General features: G+C 38.9%; 3 protein-coding genes across 6 annotated transcripts in view; 1 reads left to right on the top strand and 2 right to left on the bottom strand.

Moving 5' to 3' along the window:
- The first annotated feature begins 202 nt into the window (after nt 1-202).
- poglut3 (protein O-glucosyltransferase 3) lies at nt 203-5,616 on the top strand. 2 transcript variants are annotated; one of them, XM_034878383.1, is made up of 6 exons: nt 203-584; nt 1,056-1,253; nt 1,835-2,123; nt 3,395-3,594; nt 4,146-4,342; nt 5,142-5,616. In XM_034878383.1, the coding sequence occupies exons 1-6, from the start codon at nt 221-223 to the stop codon at nt 5,577-5,579; spliced, it is 1,686 nt and encodes a 561-aa protein (XP_034734274.1). In that variant the 5' UTR covers nt 203-220; the 3' UTR covers nt 5,580-5,616. The 2 variants fall into 2 exon arrangements, with proteins under 2 accessions (XP_034734274.1, XP_034734273.1); XM_034878382.1 differs by having other exon boundaries at nt 205-584; nt 1,835-2,118; nt 3,390-3,594.
- Nucleotides 5,617-8,155: 2,539 nt separating this feature from the next.
- Nucleotides 8,156-10,035, bottom strand: rep15 (RAB15 effector protein). The gene is made up of 3 exons (XM_034878434.1): nt 9,688-10,035; nt 9,074-9,407; nt 8,156-8,975 (listed from the first exon to the last, which is right to left on the bottom strand). The coding sequence occupies exons 2-3, from the start codon at nt 9,353-9,355 to the stop codon at nt 8,430-8,432; spliced, it is 828 nt and encodes a 275-aa protein (XP_034734325.1). The 5' UTR covers nt 9,356-9,407; nt 9,688-10,035; the 3' UTR covers nt 8,156-8,429.
- Nucleotides 10,036-10,632: 597 nt separating this feature from the next.
- Nucleotides 10,633-19,727, bottom strand: part of ppfibp2b (PPFIA binding protein 2b) — a 110,133-nt gene continuing 101,038 nt past the window's right edge. For 2 of the 3 annotated variants that reach the window (XM_034878331.1, XM_034878332.1), the window contains 3 exons: nt 17,789-17,992; nt 14,710-14,775; nt 10,633-11,685 (listed from right to left, as the gene is read on the bottom strand). In XM_034878331.1, coding sequence (XP_034734222.1) covers nt 11,623-11,685; nt 14,710-14,775; nt 17,789-17,992 — 333 coding nt within the window. In that variant the 3' untranslated portion in view covers nt 10,633-11,622. Of the gene's footprint in view, nt 11,686-14,709; nt 14,776-17,090; nt 17,993-19,727 lie in introns of those variants that run through there. The other variant, XM_034878333.1, reaches the window with a different exon arrangement.

Below are 19,727 nucleotides of genomic sequence, written 5' to 3'. Positions count from 1 at the left end.
AGACCATTCCATTTATTTATCTGACACTCATCCACAGCGATTTATAAAAATATCAAAAGTCATACAACTACATCCAAACAAACAGCAATATACTACAATAGTAGTTAAGGATTAAAAACGTACATACTTTATACTTATAATTAAAATATAACAGTGACAGAAACAGTAATTCGTTCTTAAATAGGGCTAATGCTATTCGCAACAGATTTGTCCGATATCCATGAAGGCATCACCAGAAAATGGGCGTGTTTCTTTTCAGCAACATGTCGGCATAGGAGTTTTTATCAAAACTTTACATTCAATATTTAATCAATTTAGACTTCCAGCGGTTAGGAATTTGAGGAATATGTTGTGTGAGCGTAGCGTTGACTTAGTTAAGCCTTTTGATAAAGGTTTATTATGTAGGTGTATAGTTTTAGTGGTATTAATTAGCATAAACTTTTCGGTTTCTGACTGTGAAGGAATCGATTCAGAGAGATGTCTTATCTGGGGTCCAGGGCTGAACCCCGACACAGTTTTACCAGTCCGCTACTTCTTTATTCACGCGGTCAATTCAAAGGGAGAGAACCTGACTTCATCGCCAGGTAAACCGACCACAAACGTTTTATGTGCTAAAAGTGTCATTGTTTTTACCATAGGATCACTGGAACGGTTGCAGCCAAATGGCTAGCGAAGCTAGCTAACAACTAACGTTAAACGCAAGACTGATCCTGCAACAACATATTTTTTGTAGATATTCAACAAATAGACTAGCTCTACCAATGGTTTTGTTCGTGATATTATCGGTTGATACAGACTAAAGTTAAATAATTATAACTAATGTTTCTTAGCATTGAAACCCGTTTTAGTGCGCTCTTGAATCATCTACGGTGCCCGAAAACCCTGAAAAAAGTATTTTCGAGAGGTGACTTTGGACTAACAACAAACGGCCATTTATCAGGGCTAGAAAGGTGCCTTTGTGCAAAAATTATGGGAGCTATTGATTAATTAACACCTGCAGAAAGATGAAATTAAGTATATTTATCACTTTAATTGTCTTCATATATGTTGTTTAGGTAAAGACACATTTAAAGTGAAGATAAGTCCGAAGGACACACAGGAGCACATTCGTATCCACGTCCCTCCACCTCTGGACAGGGGAGACGGGTCTTTTCTGGTAAGGTACCGGCTCTATGGCACTGTGCTGAAGGGCCTGGAGATTGAAGTCTTCCACCAAGATACTGCTGTTGCAAAGTCACCTTACGTTATCCAAGGTTTGTATTGTAATATGCATTAATACACACTGGCATGGGTTCATGTCAAGTCATTTTTATGTGTGTTGTCCATAATCATAAAACTGAACTGTCCTTTGTCCCTCAATCACACAAAAAGCTCCTTAACAGGAGGAAAAAGTTAGAAACCTCAGAAAGGACGGACAAACATGCACCACACTCTAAAGAGCTGTGTTGCAAAAGAAAACCCCTATTTGATCACCAATATGACAAATATATGCACAATGAGAAAAACTAAGCCTGATTTTTATGCAAATTAAATTGTTATTGTGATAATGGGGTCAATTTGTGATTCACTTCACATCACAATCTCCTCAAAAAAGCACACCAGATGCTTTGAAATGTGGAGAAATTGTTTAACATGAGTCCATCCTGTCCCAAAAAGGCTAGACATCATCACTGTTTCATAACTGATACTGTTTTCATAAGAGCTTAATACCTATACGTATAAACTATACGTATAGACCAATAAAATGCATCATTAATTCTGAGGGTGCCTCATAAGAGATGGCTTGCTCCGGCTCCTTTGTCTAACACTATGTGTCTCATTGTTTAATGCTCAGGTCCAGTCTATCATGAATACTGCGATTGTCCAGAACCCAATGCTTCCGTTTGGCAGAGCGTCATGCAGTGTCCCGCTGAGGAGCCTCAAATTCTGGCAGACTTTAAAGCTTTCCCAACAATTGACCTGCAGCGTCTCCGACAGGAAGCGCCTCTCAGATTCGCCAACAGAGGAGGTCTCATTCACTACGCCATCATCAACAACAAGTTGTACCGCCGCACTCTGGGAAAATACACAGACTTTAAGATGTTCTCTGATGAAATCCTGCTCTCTCTAACAAGAAAGGTAAGGTTGTGTGTGAGCTGTAGGGTTGTTAAAGGATCATACTGGTGTTTTTGCATGTTTTGGCACATTTACTATGTAGTTTCTAGAGAGGTTCTGATGCCATTTTATCCTTCCAGATATCCATTCCGATATAGAAACTTGCATATCAACCAAAACTGAGTACAGATATGGTACCAGTACGTTAAAAAAAGTTTAGCAAACTGTATAGCACAAGACCTGTGTAGATGTTATATGACTGCTATCCTTTTTGTATGGCCTAGCTTAGGTTAAACTCTTTCTAAAACAGGAACACATGAAGAAAATGAATGCCATAGAACTTTCTTTTATCATCTAGTCATAAGCAGACAAAGAAATATAAATAAATCTATGAATACATAGCAATTCCCTTAAAATACTACTAGTGCAGCTCAATTTACGAGTTTGCATCTCAAATTCCCTTGAGCCGGAATGAGCTAGAAACATGAAACTTGGGGGAGTAACTGGAAAAGGTGTGCATGCGCTTCTGAAAATATGAACCCAATTAACCACAAGGGGGCGCTGTGATTAAGACTTTAAAACTCAAACTTTGAAAGGCCACGCCCCCCCAGGCTGTAATCTGATTGACTTGAAATTTCTAACACAGGTGCAGCTTAATGTGCTCTACTAAAATGCCTCAAGGACTATTAAGGTCCTCCTTGAACATGTTTCCGCCATTTTGAATTTTTTAAGAAAACATATTTTTGAGATCTCCTCCTACACCGTAGCTCCGATTGCCACCAAATTTTCTGTATCAGTGGATCAAGCTTATTACAAGTTGTATAAAGCATGTCCATACAATTACCTTTGAAGTTATTGACCAATGAACTTCGAAAGGGTGCGGGGCTCTGGACATAAATTAACACATATCAGCAATCTTAAGGCCAACAATGAGTGGAATGATGCAAATCAAGATTTGAGCTTGGAATCGCAGCTTGCGGCTTTATTAACCATTTTTTTGTGTTATCTGCTTTTCTCAAGCTGTTGTGAGCTGGACTGAGCACTGACTTGAAAATAAATACTTTTGACGAATCAGTTGTAGGCATTTTAAACAAAGTGCACTGTTTGTCCAATCATACAAAGCTTGCAGGATATGTTTTATAACGATGCTAGACCACATGTGTGAAATTACTTATAAGTCGCTATTAAGAAAAAAGGTTTGAACCCACAAATCGCAGCTTGCTTGTCATCGTGTGGTATCATGTGGTAAGTGATTTCAATCTCTGTTGTTTTTTGTTTTGTTTTTTTGGGTGAAGGTCAGGGTGCCTGATGTGGAGTTTTACTTAAATGTTGGTGACTGGCCATTAGAGACGAGGAGGGCTGACGCTGTTCCAGTGTTGTCATGGTGTGGCTCTACAGACACACGGGACATTGTCCTCCCCACTTACGAGGTCACACACTCCACCCTGGAGACCATGAGAGGTGTCACCATTGACCTGCTGTCCGTCCAGGGAAACACAGGTAACACAAACGCACACAAACACACTTTCATTTTTATTACGGAGCTGAGATCTGCAGCGGGGTTTCTCTTGGAATTGTAGAAGCCAGGATTAATCTCCAAATACACTAGCAGACAGTCTATGGATGTAACCATGGATTTATATTAAACAAGACCCACCCTAAATTTAACTTTAAAGTCAAATTTAATAAATCAATAATTCTGAGAATGTTCTTTGTGTGGTTTAAATACTTATGACTTTATTTTTGTACACACATTAATTTCTGTTTGTCTCACAGCCTTTGTAGCCATCAATTGTGTATTCAGATTTGCATTTTAATCAGAATAGTGATTAAGTGATTAATAGGAGATGTAGCCGCCCTTATCCCAGGTTCAGTGTGTCCTTAAAGTCCTCCTTTTACACACTACTGTTAGTTCAATATTCTCTATTATTAATTGGATTGTTTTTTAAAAATTGGTGCTTATAATGAAATGATTTAAAGCTCTTTGGGCCTCAAGTCAGACCTCACATTTCCTGCCTTTTTGGGGGTAACATTTGGATCGCTTTCTCCAGGGCCTCCATGGATTAACAAAACAGATCAAGCGTTTTTCCGTGGCCGAGACAGTCGAGAGGAGCGTCTTCACCTGGTCTCGTTGTCCAAGAAAAACCCAGAGATGCTGGATGCAGGCATCACAGGATGGTTCTTCTTCAGAGACAGGGAGAAACATGTTGGCAAAGCACCACTTGTTGGATTCTTTGAATTCTTTAAGGTAAGGAAAACTAAATCAATAAATGACTATCTTATTCTAATCACTTTTATCCTGTAACTTCTGTCATTGAGGCAGGTGCTTTGGCTTTCATTTTATGTTATTGTAGTTATTTATTACTTTTGTCAGTTTTTTATGTAATTTCAAGTGCCCTGACACAATTAGAGTAACTTTGGGTTTTTGCAACCTGTAGCCTATTTTCCTACGTTTTTGTGTATGACGGACTGATAGGAACAGTCTTTGAAATTGGTCCCGTATTAAGCAAGACCACGACAGTCGACAGACGCGATACAAGCTACAATGTTTTGCTTTAGGCTATTTGTGCACCTTTTAATATACGTTCACAAAAAGTTACTGACATCCTCAGATTATTGTTCTAAGTGTCTGAACATTATGGAAAGGATCCTTACAAAGGTAGAACTTTTTTGTTAACTTGAAATTGTCAAAAAAAATCATGTACCCACCAGACTCTATTTAAATAAAAATTTTATCATCAGAAAATACACTTCAAAGTCGACAGAAACCAAAAATTAAAAGCTATCTATTTTTGTCTTTCCACTGTTCTAACTATCACTACTGGTTTGGTTAAAAGGAACACATAATCTGGTAGGTTTGGCAATGAGCTGCTGACAGTTTCAGAGTTTTTGCTCAATACTGAACTAATTTCAAAGATTTTTGTTCACATAAGTCACTTAGACACCAATACATGAGAAAAAAGGGTCGATGTTGGAAAATGAAATGCCCCTTTAAATAAATACACTCAATTAAAGAAAGACTTGATTTTTTTTTTACTCTCTTTTAGTACAAGTACCAGGTGAATGTGGATGGAACAGTGGCAGCGTATCGGTTTCCTTACTTGATGCTCGGGAACAGTCTGGTCCTAAAGCAGGACTCACAATATTATGAATATTTCTACAGCCAGCTTAGAGCAGGCACTCACTACATTCCCGTGAGGAGAAACCTGTCGGACCTTTTGGAGAAAATCAAATGGGCCAAAGAGAACGACGCTGAAGCACATAAGATTGCCAGGGAAGGTCAGACATTGGTCAGAGAGTTGCTGCAGCCCAGCAGACTGTACTGTTACTACTACAGAGTGATGCACATGTACGCAGAGCGGCAGACAGCACAGCCAACACAGCATGCAGACATGGAGCTGGTACCTCAGCCGGACGACCACACTGCTGTATGCACATGTGAGGGTAAAATACACAAAGAAACCAATATGAAAGATGAACTATGATGCAATTGGTGTTTAGTCTTTAATTTGTTTTTCTTTCTCTGAAACATTTCTGCCATATAAAGAGTGAATGTAATTGAATGTTCCTGATCCTCGTAAAAGAAATTATTTTCACAGTTTAAAATTAAACATTACAATTATTATTTTTGCCATTATGTTGGATAGTAAAGGCAGTTTTAGGAATAATTTAAAATAAAAACTCTGTCCTCAACCTATTCAATTCAAAACTTGCCAATGCCACTCTTAGTTTTAATACTCTTGTTCTTTTTTGTATCTTTTGTAAAGCTCTGGTTAGTAAAGCAAAAAACTGTGGATAAAATTACTGTTTTTTTAATACATTTTGCATTGGATATATGTTTAGTCTTAATCTTTAAATAAAAAAATCTTAGATAAATTGTAGTTTTCTGTAAAGTCCTAATTAAAGGTCATCAATTTGTACACCCTGAGACAGATCGCACTCATCACCCAATCTGGAGGTTGCAATCCCACACTAAATTAGAAGCCCACCCTAGAGAAGGTACTTCACAGACACCCTTCTGTGTTGTCGAGTTGTCCACAGCTTTGTGCAGTCAGCTCCTTCCCGCTGCCGGCCTCTAATGGCCACAACACCTGTTTCTGCTGTCATTCCACATTCTCTGCGTCCTATCTGGAAACTCACTGGCTTCTCGGATCTTTCAAATGTGTGAAAATGGCACTAATCACTTTTACGGAGAAGCGTGTAAGAATACTAACCTATGTAGGTGATAATTCTTGCCTCATCACAACAGGAAGCCATGGCCCACACGGCTCTTATCATTTACTAGGTTTGACAGCTGGGTTTTGCGATTAAGTACATGAAGTGCGCTCCCCAGCAGGCTGGAGATCACGGCCATAGCTGGGAGTGATGTCACCTTTTGTCTAATTCCCAATTTCCACCGGATGCTTAACGACTGCGAATCCACCCAGGAACGGCAGGACAGTCATGGTTTACACTTAAATCAATGTGTGTATTTCCACGAACTGCAGAACGGCCGTGTCCCAACTCCGACCCAGCACCGGTGATCGGCACTCCTCCGGAGCAGATGAGCAAAGCTTCTATTTTTGCTAGACGCCGGAGAACTCCGCACCAATTCAGCACATAAACCATCCAGTTAATTTTCAAAATAAAGTAGGCCGTGGTCACGGCGGATCATAATTCCATGCACTACACCTTGAAAACACAGCACAGAGTTGTTTCCCCTCTACTTCTCTGTATTGAAACAAACTTGGTTTTGTGGTTCTATTCTACATGAATTTGCAAGACTTAAACTTTCCTGATCAAAATAAGCCTTGAATCCATTTGTGCAATACAAATGGATTTGTTTTAGCACTATTCAAGTTCAGCCACTTGGGCTGCTATGTCGGCCAGGACACATTTTTATACACCCTTAAGATTTGCTGCTTTGTTTATTTAAATGATCACCTACAGCAAACTAGTTTTTTTTTACAGTAGGGTCTTTGCATTTTGTGTTTCTCTACATCCACATGCCGAGGCATTACAAGCTAATGTTAGCTAGACCCGGGTCAACTTAACTTAATAACAGCTAGCTAAGTTTAGCTTGCTGCTGGTTGCTCACTTACATTACTTTACAACGTGATGGACAACAGCGATGGCAGAATTATGTCTGTTGGTAACACGCAACCATTTCAATCCCTCAACCTAACTTTCCTGAACAAAACAGGCCACTGCCCAAAGTGGTTTTGTTTCAGCACTTTTCAAGTTCAGCCAGTTAGGGGCTGCAATGTCTGTCGAGACACACCTTCTCAGAAGTGCTTTATTGGTTAAAATGGTTACTTACCGCACACTACGAGAATGTAAAGGCATAATACAAAACTATACGAAGCCAGGCTGAATCAGTGGTGAAGTGTAATCCATCTGGCACTTCCTCCTCTCACATTACTGTGAGCACTTTGAAGAAGTTTAGCTCATCAAACATTTTAATTTTGAGGTCTATCCTAGAAAACACTTTGGTTGCCGCTGGCTAAAGACACAGGCAAGTGCACGGCCTACATCATGGCGTTCCTGGGCCTTCACTCTGGCATCATTTCTATGTTTTATGCTGCAGTAATATTATGTATAAACAAACTGCTCTTTGTTCATTTGGATTAGTATCTTGTATGCAGCTTCTTTTTGTTTCATAGTGTTGTTAGCTTAATACACATACATCAAGTCTTTTCAGGTTAACCAGTCTTTTCTTTCCAGTGTGCATTTTACAGCCTTCACAAACCTTTGGTCTTGCACGTGGAAAACATTTTCAGCATTGCAAATTGTTTATAAAAATAAAGAACAAGAATAGAGTCAAATACATATTTTTTAAATGATATATATTATGCGACAATAATAAAAGCGATTTACAATTTTTTAACATCAAAGAGTATGATTAATTTCACTTGTGTATAATGTTTGATACATGATGAAAAGATTTTTTTGTGTACTTTTTGACCCCACTTTAGACTAATGTATTACGGTAACAGCATTTAAACAATATTATATTAGATAAGAAAACATAAATGGGAATAACATTTTTTTTCTAAAACTCTCTGTTATTAAACTTCATCAATTGAGAATGCGATTGTGTTAGTGTCTCACACTGCATTAGCCTAGCTCTCCAATAACCAGTTATCCAGTAAATTTAAACACTATGTAAAACCTAGGATAGATTGAAAATAACCAGTATTGTATATTAAAGGCCTTGCACTTTGCCAGTCTCGACATCTTAGTAGGTCTGGAGGTTGTTTTTTAAAGAGATACATCAATGGCTTTCACATTTCTACAACATAAAATGTATTACAGTATCATGTTATAAACCATTACACATTATGAGTCCCTTTGGTTTAGCTGAATTTAATCATGACAGTGAGTGGGTCTCCCTCTTTCTTAGTGACAATGGCCTGCATCATTCCTTGAGGTGTATGGAGATACCTTGAACCTTTGAAGAAGTTCTCAATAAAAGCTCTGTCAATCTTGTCGCACTTCCCGATGGCGGCCTCAAAGTTGTTGCTGAGTACGCCGTAGATATTCTCCTTGTCGCTTTTCCTCCCCAAGAACAAGAAGAGGGCGTAGCAGTCCTTGCCAATGGATGTACAGAAGTCCACCATCCTCTCGTACATTGTCTTGTTGCTGGACTCCTTCTGGGCAATCTGGACAGTCTCGCTGAAGGCCTCCGGGGGGATGCCATTCACCTCGACGTCCTCCATGTCTGACAAGTGTAGGACCTGCACAGCAATCTGGATCCGAGGGTTCTTGGTGGGCTTCTCCAGCACAGCCCAGACCCAATCAGCCCCCAGGAGGATGCGCTGCTCAGGCGTCATGGCTGTGCAGTTGAAGGCGTCTGTCAAATTGAGGCTGACACTCTGCGAGATGTAGGTCATCAGGAAGACCTGTTGGACAACAATTTGTTTTAAAGAAAACTTAAAATAAGTTCTGAAATTCTAAAGGGTTGCTGTCTTCAGTTTTTCGGAAGGCTAAAGTAACTTACCTGAGTGAGCACCTCAGGACTTGGGTGGAATTTGTCCTCTGGGTCTTTGAAGAGGAGGTATTCTTGAGTTCTGGATGAGGCGGCAGAGATGCAGTCAATGAAGAGAGGTATGAAATCATTGGGTTTGGAGACCGGGGGCTTCCTCAATGTGGAGAAGATGCTCGGTCGAAGGGACATGTTCTGATCGTCGGAGGGACTGCTGGCTAAGCCGCGCTTAAAAGAGGAGATTACACTGGAGTTCTGGAAGAGGTTAGAATTGGGTTTGCTGGTGGTCTGGCCCATAGTAGACTTGATGATGGAGGGTGGGAAATCAGAGGGTGGTCTCCCTGATACACTGGAAAGAATTTGTACCATTAGAGGATAGGGTATAATCTGAAATGAAGATATAGTTGGTAAAAAGTTGAGTCTAGTATTTTGGTATTTTGATATTTTGATCTGTACTAATGCTGGGCTTAGAATCATTGCTACTGTCTAGTCTTTCATTTAACTAGGAATGAATGGTTATTTGTCCAAGTTGCACATAAAAGATATACCTCTTTTCTGTCCACCTATGCAATGTACTACAGGAATAACATTGTATGGTGTCTACAAAAAAGGACTTTACAGATACTCACCAGAATGGGTCTGGAAGTTTCTGTAGTTCCAAGTATACTACCTGCCCTCCACTCCTGGCCCCTTTCCTGCTGAGATACACAGTGTGTGTATGGTGCTGTATGTGAAGCTCAGTCTTTAGTCTCCCGACATGTACAGAACTTTTAGTGGAATAAAGAGGATTTTCTATCCCAGGTTTCGAGTGGGAGTTCCTGCCAACAGTGTTCACATGGGTGTGGTGTTTCTAACTTGTCAAATTTTAGGTAAGCTAACAAAAGAGTCATCTTACCAGTTAATGGCAGTAAGCCTGAAGGGTTTGATGAGTAAACATGCTTAACACTCTCTTTTCAGAAAAAGTGCAAATGAAGACCTATAGTCACATCTGACATATACTGTTCTTGTTGACTTTTGACTTTGTCTTTCTGTAAAGTAGTCCAGTTGAAGGATATTTGAATGACTTTACTGTGGGATTGTGTTAATGCAGATTAGTGCATGTACTGTGTGTTAGCTTGAGGTAACTTTCCAAAACCCTTAACATTACCTCTTTACCACTCAGTCTGTTAAAAAGTGTTTTCATTTTGCCGACCAAACATAACAATTCCTACTTTACTTTTTGTGCAGTTATATGTATATATTGTAAGAGTAGGTTTTCTACTTATTTCCTAAGTGGACAAGGCCAGTTAAAGACAGGGTTTAATGTTAAGATTTTTGAAAAATGAAAAGAAAAAGATTCTACTTGCCCAAAGTCAACTTTTACTGGCCCCTATACAAATTGGGCACTTTTATCCTCGCACTTCAGCTTGTTTTTTACATAAAGACGTGTAGACCTTTATCTGCTTTAGACTTAAGCTTGCGCAACAATTCGCAAGACCTTGTTTTGTTTTTTTCAATACCAGACAAAATATTCCTGTTATTTTGCATTGTTGTGCCCAATTTTAGAGTTTACAAAATACAATAATGACACATTGGCCAATATATGTATTTATTCTTTATCATAAACACATAGCATAGAAATATATCTTTGATAAGGATTCCTTCTAGTCCAAACTCCTGAGAATTTAGAATATGGCGTTTCAGCTACAAAATGTTCCATCATGTTTTCATCATGTCCAAGGAAGAATTCGACAAGTATTGGTGATTGACGATATGTACAGGACGGCTCTACCTCCTGAGCCACAGCCACCTGACAAAGGTCAGGTAAGATTTTATCCTATTCAACCTTTTCACATATCTCTTCTGAGAAAATCTAACATTTGTAACAAAATAACAATTTGAATCCACACATTGTGCTGGTAATGTCTCTTAACTTCAAAAGGAGCATGCAGAGGAACTTAGGTCAACACAGTTTTCATTGTGTATGTGTGAGTTTCCTTGCCATTGATTGAATGCATTTTCAATCCGGCTCTATTTGGGCCACTCTTGTCTTGTCTCTGGGAGATTTTCCAAATGGCTCCATTTGTTATGTTAGAGCTTACAGTCTTGGACACTGTTACATCACATAATCCATCAAAAATATATTAAACTTTGAATATCATATGATGACCATTAGAATAAGAATTGACTAATGTGGCCCTGTTCTCCCCTTTGACATAGCGTACCATTACAGTATACACAGTACACAGTTGTTAATATGACCATTTAATAGAAACAAGAAAAGCTAAAGCAGTTAAAAAAGGGAAATCCCTTAAAACTAAAGTTCAGTTAGTTATTGTAGAAATTAAAAATAAATACATATTTAGAAGCAACACATGATGATTGTTTTCCACATTGTGTGAGTCCACTCCATTGTGACTTCAGGGTGACAGTAAGTGTTACATGAGGTATCAGCGGCTTGTAGAAGTAGCTCCACGCTGCAGGGTTAGGCTGGGGCTTGAGATACAGTACAGGTGTCAGATTGGTCGCTACAAGTCTCTGTGGTTGATTGGCATAGGGCGCCAACAGTGCCGGGTCATTGTCCTTCAAACTAGCCTTGTCTGAGAGCGCCTCAGCTCTTTCCGTGGGTCTTCTCGGCTGAGCAGGTACTGGAAGCAAAGCATCATGGGAGTGGTAATGGGTTAGAGAGCTTGGGAGTTGGTATTTGCCACTGAGCTGGGATCAGTTAACATAATTTTAAGTTTCCGTTTACATGACAATATTCTAAATCAATAAGACCATCAGAGACTCTTTTATTTATGTCTTTATGGTACAAAATAGAACAAACCACAACTGATTTGGAAGGCAGTACCAATACAAACCACTTCCAATTGTGTCACCATAGGTCTAATTTGAAATGATACCAGTTTTGACAAAATGCTACACATAAAAAATAGCATCTTGCATAACTTATCCCAAGTCAGAGCACAACCAGCTTCAGAGAAGAGGTGAGTAATAATAAGCATTTTCCCAGCAGATTTTGTTGTCTTGTCATAGCATGAAAAGGACAGGTGGACCTAATGCAGTTAAAGACTCCCTTATATTTTAGAGAGAATCCTCTGACAGCTATTGTTCCTTTGTAGATGTCAAGTTTTCTTCTTGATATTATACATAAACTATATTAAGTATGTATAATTAGCTTCACCTCGACCAGCTTACTTAGTACAAAAAAATGCTGCTTACATGTGAAAGCTATAGTGCGTAGTTTCTGTTGCCCCCATGAGAGATTCTAAGCAAGACATCAACACTGTCAGCACGTCCACATGATACAAGCCTTCAGTGATCGTGCAAGCGCCCCCATCCCTCATCTACGCAGTTACTAGCAGCGAAAGAGGACACGGAGGATTAGATAAACATCATGGATTCTTCAGAAAACGTAATTATCTTCAATCAAGCTTCTGCGTAGGAAAGTCATCGGACGCCACAATCTTCTGAACGTAGCCGTACTGAGGAAAACAGAGAGTGTTGGGTGCAGCTGATAGTCTTAATTAGCAATGTTAAATGTAACAGACGTTCAGTATCAAAAAGATTAATTTAATTACTTTTAATTTGAATCATTTAAGTAAATTATTTTTGTGCACTTTAATGTTAAGAAACAGTTCTATGTTTTGAGAAATGTTGGTACACGCTTTGTAGTCAAAAAGTTAGATGAGAAGATCAATGCCACTCTTATATCTGTGTGCTAAATATGCTGCTGGAACTTACAGCCACACTTGGCATAAAGACTGGAAACAGATAAAAAACCCGCTGCTAGCCTGGCTCTTTCCAAAAGTGACAAAAACTGCCGGCCGTTCCCAGGCCTCCAGCGGAGACTAGAGAGTAACTGCTCATGGCAAAAGACTTTGTCTTTTGTACCGATTAAACAAACTAAATATAACTTGTTAATTAGTAATAAGTGAGCTTTAGTGGTGCTGGGAGGTGAAATATTTTTTCCCCTTTGGACAGAGCCAGGCTAGCTGTTTACGTCTGTTTCCAGTTTTCATGCTGCGCAACTGCTGGCTCCAGCAGTAAAGTTGACAATTTTATTATCTAACTCTTTTCAAGAAAATGACTAAGCATATTCCCAAAATCTGGCCCCATGGCATGAAAATTTAATTATACGAGTTTTTTTTAACATTAATATACGTCCGCCCAGCCTGCCTATGGTCCCCCAGTGGCTAGAAATGGCAATAGTGGTAAACCAAGTCCTGGGTATACTGCTCTGCCAGAAAATGAAAGCTCAGGTGGGCCAATCTGGAATCTTGCCACTTATGAGGTCCTAAGGGGCTAAATTGTCTCTCTCCTCCTCAAAAGCTAGAGACTCAGAAATGGCGCGTTCTAAGGAAAGCTCATTGTGGGACTGGCTCTAGTGGCTCTAATTCTGCACCAAGGCTGAATTTTGGCAAAGAGACTTCAGATACAGTATTAGGGGAACACTAAGGTCTATATAAAAGAAACTTCAGATACAGTATTAGGGGACCAATAAGGTCTATATAAAAGAGACTTCAGATACAGTATTAGGAGGCCACTAAGGTCTTTATAAAAGATACTTCAGATACAGTATTAGGGGACCACTAAGGTCTATATAAAAGAGACTTCAGATACAGTATTAGGGGCCCACTAAGGTCTATATAAAAGTATGCAAAGAGCTCAGTGGTAGAGCGGTTGTCTGCCAATCGGAAAGTTGGGGGTTCAATCCCTAGCCCTGCTGTCCCATGTCGAAGTGTCCTTGGGCAAGACACTGAACCCCAGGTTGCCCCTGATGCTTCGCATTGGAGTGTGAATGTGTGTGAGTGTTTAACTGATGAGCGGGGTGCACCTTGTACGGCAGCCTCGGCCACAGTGTATGAATGTGTGTGAATGGTGAATGTATGATGTAAAAGCGCTTTGAGTAGTTGTTAAGACTAGAAAAGCGCTATATAAATACAGCACATTTACATTGTGGTATTATGTACCTTTTATTACTTCATTAATTACTTACACTCACTGCTTGTCAGTAAGCCATCATGCACAATACAAAACCATGGAACTGGCAAACCTACACAAAATGCAGCTGTTATTAAAGTTATGAATTACACATTAATGCTTTTCATGCTTTGACATCTCAAAAGGTCTGCTGTGAAAAAACGCCTATATTTTCATTATCAGTACCTGGATTAGTTTAGGCCACGGGGCTTTTTAGTACCACGGGAAGCATAAACATTGTAACTGTTTTAGAAATAATAACATCATATGATTCATATGTTTGCTCTTAATAAACAAGTTAAGAAATAACAAATGTCAAAATGTTTAGACTATATATTTCACTTTGAATTTAATTTATAGTATGTTAGCAGTATACAATAATTGTTTCTCTAAGATCTCAAGGCTAAACTGGTTCACCTTAGGCAGCTATCAAGAAGTGGCTTTACATGTTTGTTATCCAAAACCCTTAGGGTTCCATTATTTAGATGACTTTAGCAAACACAACAGGAGCAAAAGAACCAAGTCTGGCATGTGCAAGTAATGAAGTACCAGCAACTTGTTTTAATGAGTTTTTCCCCCAGATAAACTCCACAGTTTTCCATCTAACTCAAATGTCTGAGGAGCAGTTACTTGGTGTGTTAATCAGCTGCACAAGTCATTAGCAGCAGCTTGTGTGTGTTGGTGCTTACTGTGAGGTTGTTGAAGCTTTCAGACAGAGCTTCTATTTGCATCATTGTACCCTCTGTGATCGCCATCTGCAACACACACGCACACGTATCATGAACCCATTATAATGATCACAGAAATACTTTCAATGATTAGTCTTCTAGACTTTAATATATTGGGGCGGCTGTGGCTCAGTGGTAGAGCAGTTGCCTGCCAATCGGAAGGTTGGTGGTTCAATCCCTGGCCCTGCATTTGCATGTCAAAGTGTCCTTGATCCCTGAGTTGCCCCTGATGCTGTGCATCGGAGTGCGAATGTGTGTGAGTGTTTATCTGCTGAACAGGTGGCACCTTGTACGGCAGCCTCGACCACAGTGTATGAATGGTGAATGTTTTCCTGTATGATGTACGCTTTGAGTAGTCGTTAAGACCAGAAAAGCGCTATCTAAATACAGTGCATTTACATTTTATAGAAGAGACCTTCAACAGGGGGTCCGGGAACCCTAGGGGTTCTTCAGAGTTACTGCAGGGGGGCCACCAAATTACTGATCGATGCTTTAAAAAGAAAATATGTCTGAAAATACATATTCACTTGAATTCAACATATTGTTAGTATAGATAAATATTTTTTGATGTACACAACATTGATGAACATTGTTAAAAACATATGAACATGCTAACAATTTTTATTTTTAAATGCTAGTTGTATGGACCATAAAAAGGCATACGTAAAGGCGTCAGGCCACCCTACACATTATTGTAGGCCCAGTTTAACATGCAACTCAATTGTATAAAATAAATTTAATGGGGGGTCCTTGCTCTGTCTCTTTTTCAGCTAGGGGTCCTTGGTCTAAAAAACATTAAAGGCAACGGTTATGTAGCAGTTAATCAAATTTGCATTTATGCAGAAGTACACTACTGACTGGAGAAATGTGTCTAGATTACAAATGCAACTGCATGCTGAGCTATACTCAATCATGCACTTCCCATGTCATCTTTAACAGGGTTACCATGTAATGGTCAGCAGCCATCTTGGCTCAGATTTGTCTGCCGAGGGGGACGTTGGCATCATAAACAGCCAGGACAGCCAACATGATGATGATGATGATGATGATGATGATGATGATGATGATGATGATGATAAAAGCAGGTTAGTGGTTGGTTACTCAGGCATGCTGTCCACATCTATTTTTCTTTATTGTTAGGATTTATTTACTAAGGAAAATAAAGGATATATGGTTTGCTTCCTGAAGAAAAACATGTCCCTGATATGTTGTTCTCCCAAAATAAGTAAAAAATGAAATCACTGCTTTATATGCCTCCTTCTATTCTGACTTGCTTGCTTTTTGTGTAGAGAGAAGGAATCAAGTTTACACACGTATAATTTTATTTATTAAGTGATTTGATAAATCTTTTTACATTTACATGACCACATGTAAGCTTCCTTTAGCGGAGCAAGATTTTCTTCTATAAAAATACTATTACAGCAAATATGAAAATAACAATACAAAATCACCACCTCAGGTTCAAACTAAACATGCTATTTTATATTTTGCTCTGCATTTACGTAAATATTAAATAGAAGCCCTCCATAATATTATGCAAATATTGCACAAGTTCATCTCAACTACATGATAGAGCTGTAATAAACTGTAAAATCTAAATCGTAAATAATGAATGAGTGACACACACATATAAAAATTATCTTATGGGTGTGCACAAATGTTAGCGAAATGGCTTAACCCTCTGGAGCCTTAGCCATTTTGCCTGGTTTCCTTGTGTGAAAATGCTTGTATAACCTCAACCCTTTACTGCACAATCAAGTTATATACACCATTTTTTCAGAACAAACTGTACTATCAGGATTTGTATGATGCAGGTATTATGCATGATTGTATACATTTTTTAAATGACTATAAAGGCAATAGTAAAAACTTAACCGTAATTCGATCTCACAGAAATGTATTGAAATCATACAAAGAACGATAATAAACAAGGCTTAAAAAAAAAAAATCTCCCAAGTCTTGGCAATCAGAGGAAACAAAAACAAACACTGTACCTAACACAAATTAAAGCATATTGTTATCAATATTTCAGCTCATTTGTTCCACTTTTATTATAAGTAGCAGCAAAGTAACACAGTCAGGATGCCAAAAAGACTGCCTCTGATTGGACAACACACTCAGCCCACAACATTCTGGGAGTCAAGATGGCTGGAGCTAACAGTGAAACAATACCTTTTCATACGAAAAAAGATGAATAAATAACCGTTCAGGAATCATTTTTCTGGAACTATTGTGAAAAGTTTCCATAAAGTCAGAAGCCCTCTTTGGAAAGGCCTAGATGTTAACATTTATGTTAAATAATCCGCAATGCGGAGATATCTAACATTTTGCATTGTGATTTATGGATTCATAATTATGGATTTATTGTACAAAGGCACTGTAGTTACAGGCTGGATGCCAAAGCTTCTGGAAGGCCTATGATAACAAAGAAGACCTAGTTCAAATGGCGCCTCTCTCTGCTTTTAAACAACAAAAAAGTAAGTCTCTCTCTCTTGATCTGGAGATATTGAATATGGTATAAAAGTATATTTTGAGGTCATATATGACATCGGCGGGCCCAGAGGGTTAATACTATACAACAAGACATGTCCATATTTACTGGGTGGATTACAGGAAGTGATGTCACAGGAAGTGGAGTCCATAGAGAAGCTGTGTTCTCTCATGATGAGTTAGATCATGGAACAGGTCTGAGGCAGAGGTTGGGTTAGTAAAGCGTCTCACTGGAAATTAAATTAAAATACTTCAAATGTGTAGATCCATCATTTAAGTACACCCTTCAAGACAAGCAGCTGTGTTTTCTTAAACAGTCAGGCAGGTTTATCTGGGTGTCTCTGAATCTCTTCCCTCGTAAGGCACAGGGTCGGGCTGATTTCTGGGGTTAAGAGGAGCATGGGCTGAGGTATTATGGGCCGCAAGCAAAGTAAGCAGATTGGTAGCAGGAGAAATTGTTTGATAGAAAGCGTGTTGACACAGTTTTGCCATGTTGTTCTCAAAGCTGCTGTCATGGATATGGGCCAGCTTTACTGTTGTCAAGCCCCACCTGGTCCCTGGGGCGGTCGGACTCTCTGTCCAGGATTGGGCTCAGGCCTCTGAAGCCGGCGTAGGGCCGCACCTGCACCCCATTAACTGCAGACTGTCCTCCTGACTGAGGTGAAGATGACTCGATTGGACAGACGTAGTCTGTGGATTCATCTGGCCGCCTCCTCCTGAGGTGAGTCAAATTAGAGAAGCCCAACTTCTTCGGCTGCAACAAAAATGAAAAAAAGATATATGACTGTCTAATATTATATAATATAATACAGCGGACTGGACTGAAAACACCTGATCAAAAAAATTAGATTAAAATCACAAGTCTTAGGATAACTTTAGTTTATTACAACATTTTTAGTTTTTTTTTTATTTATGAATTGAGCGACTTTAATTACTAGTTTAGACACTAGAAACTAGTAGAAGTCCACTAGCGTGCAATGCTGGGAAGCATTGATTGTGTTAAATAATTACAATTTGAATGGAGGAAGATATGAGAGACAATCTGCACTTTGTTGAAAAAAATAGAAAGTTCAATATGTTGAGCACATGAAATCATGCTGATTTGATGATACAAGTTACATGTTATTGGCGGGTGAAAGGAGGTATTTTGTTCCATCTAAACATCAATTTCGCATTTACTGCATGTGAGTAAAATGTGATCCCAGGCGACAGCAGCTTTTATACACGTGGTAAGCTTTCTCTTCTAACTAAAGCCACTGGGATTTTATTAGAAAGCTCTATAGGATATAACTTGGTATATGGCTAGTCCTCAGGGAGAAAATCAGCAAATACACACACGCACAGAGGTTATATTTGTCCACAAAACGATAAACATAAATATTTATATTCCTTATGCAACACACAAAGTTGCATAAGGAATTTAAAGGCCATGTTGCAGGTTATCCACCACTGTCGATTAATGGGCACACAAAGCCCTCAAGATATGTATATCATTTTAAAAATGTCTCCAAATGGTGTTAAAGGCCAATTTGTTGTTTATGGTATTAGCAGTTTTTTTTTTGCAATTCAGTGATGACATAACTTTTGGGAGAAGAGGAGGAGACTAGCCTCAGACTAGTTCTAGAACTATGGTGACTGATTGGGATTAGGAAGAGAACCACTAATTACGTATAATGGCCCGCAGCCGTATAATTTCAAACCTGTCAGATGTGAGAGGGCAAATAAGGAATTGCCAAGAACTGACGGCCTGATGGAAGGAGAATGAGTTGGGAGTGAAGCACGACCAATAAAGTATTCTTAAGGCCAATATCAATACAAATATTTAGTTGATCAAATCCAGAATTCCAATATATCGGCCAATATATATTTAAAAATAACAAAAATCCAGAAATATGTAACAAAACAAAAACTGATTTCCCTAACTTTAGTTATTCTTGGTTATTTATGAGTCCTCACAAAAATAATGACAATGCGGTTTAAAAAAAATTAAAATACAAACTTAAGATATGAAACTTAAAGTGCCCTCTAGTGACAAACTATGTTATGCCAACACTCATAACATGGCAGAAGGGTGTTTTTCTTTCAAATGTATCAGAATCATGCATTATTATAAAAGATTCTGATAAAAAGTTCAGATAAGCACCGGTAAACTTATCTAGATCTAAAAATAGAAGGCATCATGCTAGCTATGGGCTAACTTGCCAGCCACACCTGTGAAATCTCCCCATGAGAATCATTGCATACCATTGTAAAATAGTACCTATTTTTTCATATTATTTTCTGTTTTGTGATACCCAACAACATCAAATACAATGGATAACAGTTTAAATGTTTAATACCAACAAACAAATTTCTTGGAAAATTAACCTTGCAACAAGGCCTTTAAGATCTAATGGCGTTTTTCCACTGCTGGTAACAGCTCGCCTCGGCTCGCCTTGGCCCGCCTCGGCTCGCCTTGGCCCGCCTCGGCTCGCCTTGGCCCGCCTCGG

This window comes from Etheostoma cragini, chromosome 8 (genome assembly GCF_013103735.1).
Source record: "Etheostoma cragini isolate CJK2018 chromosome 8, CSU_Ecrag_1.0, whole genome shotgun sequence".
NCBI classification, from domain to species: Eukaryota; Metazoa; Chordata; class Actinopteri; order Perciformes; family Percidae; genus Etheostoma; species Etheostoma cragini.
This window is presented reverse-complemented; position numbering and strand designations above follow the sequence as displayed.

Bases quoted from the DNA above. Each gene is read 5' to 3' on its own strand.
- poglut3 (XM_034878383.1), top strand. From the start codon at position 221: ATGAAGGCATCACCAGAAAATGGGCGTGTTTCTTTTCAGCAACATGTC. The intron at 2,124-3,394 runs GTTGTGTGTGAG...GGTGAAGGTCAG, and splicing joins TCTCTAACAAGAAAGGTAAG to GGTGCCTGATGTGGAGTTTT. The intron at 3,595-4,145 runs GTAACACAAACG...CGCTTTCTCCAG, and splicing joins GTCCGTCCAGGGAAACACAG to GGCCTCCATGGATTAACAAA.
- rep15 (XM_034878434.1), bottom strand. From the start codon at position 9,355: ATGGGCCAGACCACCAGCAAACCCAATTCTAACCTCTTCCAGAACTCC. The intron at 8,976-9,073 runs GTAAGTTACTTT...GTTGTCCAACAG, and splicing joins GTCCTGAGGTGCTCACTCAG to GTCTTCCTGATGACCTACAT.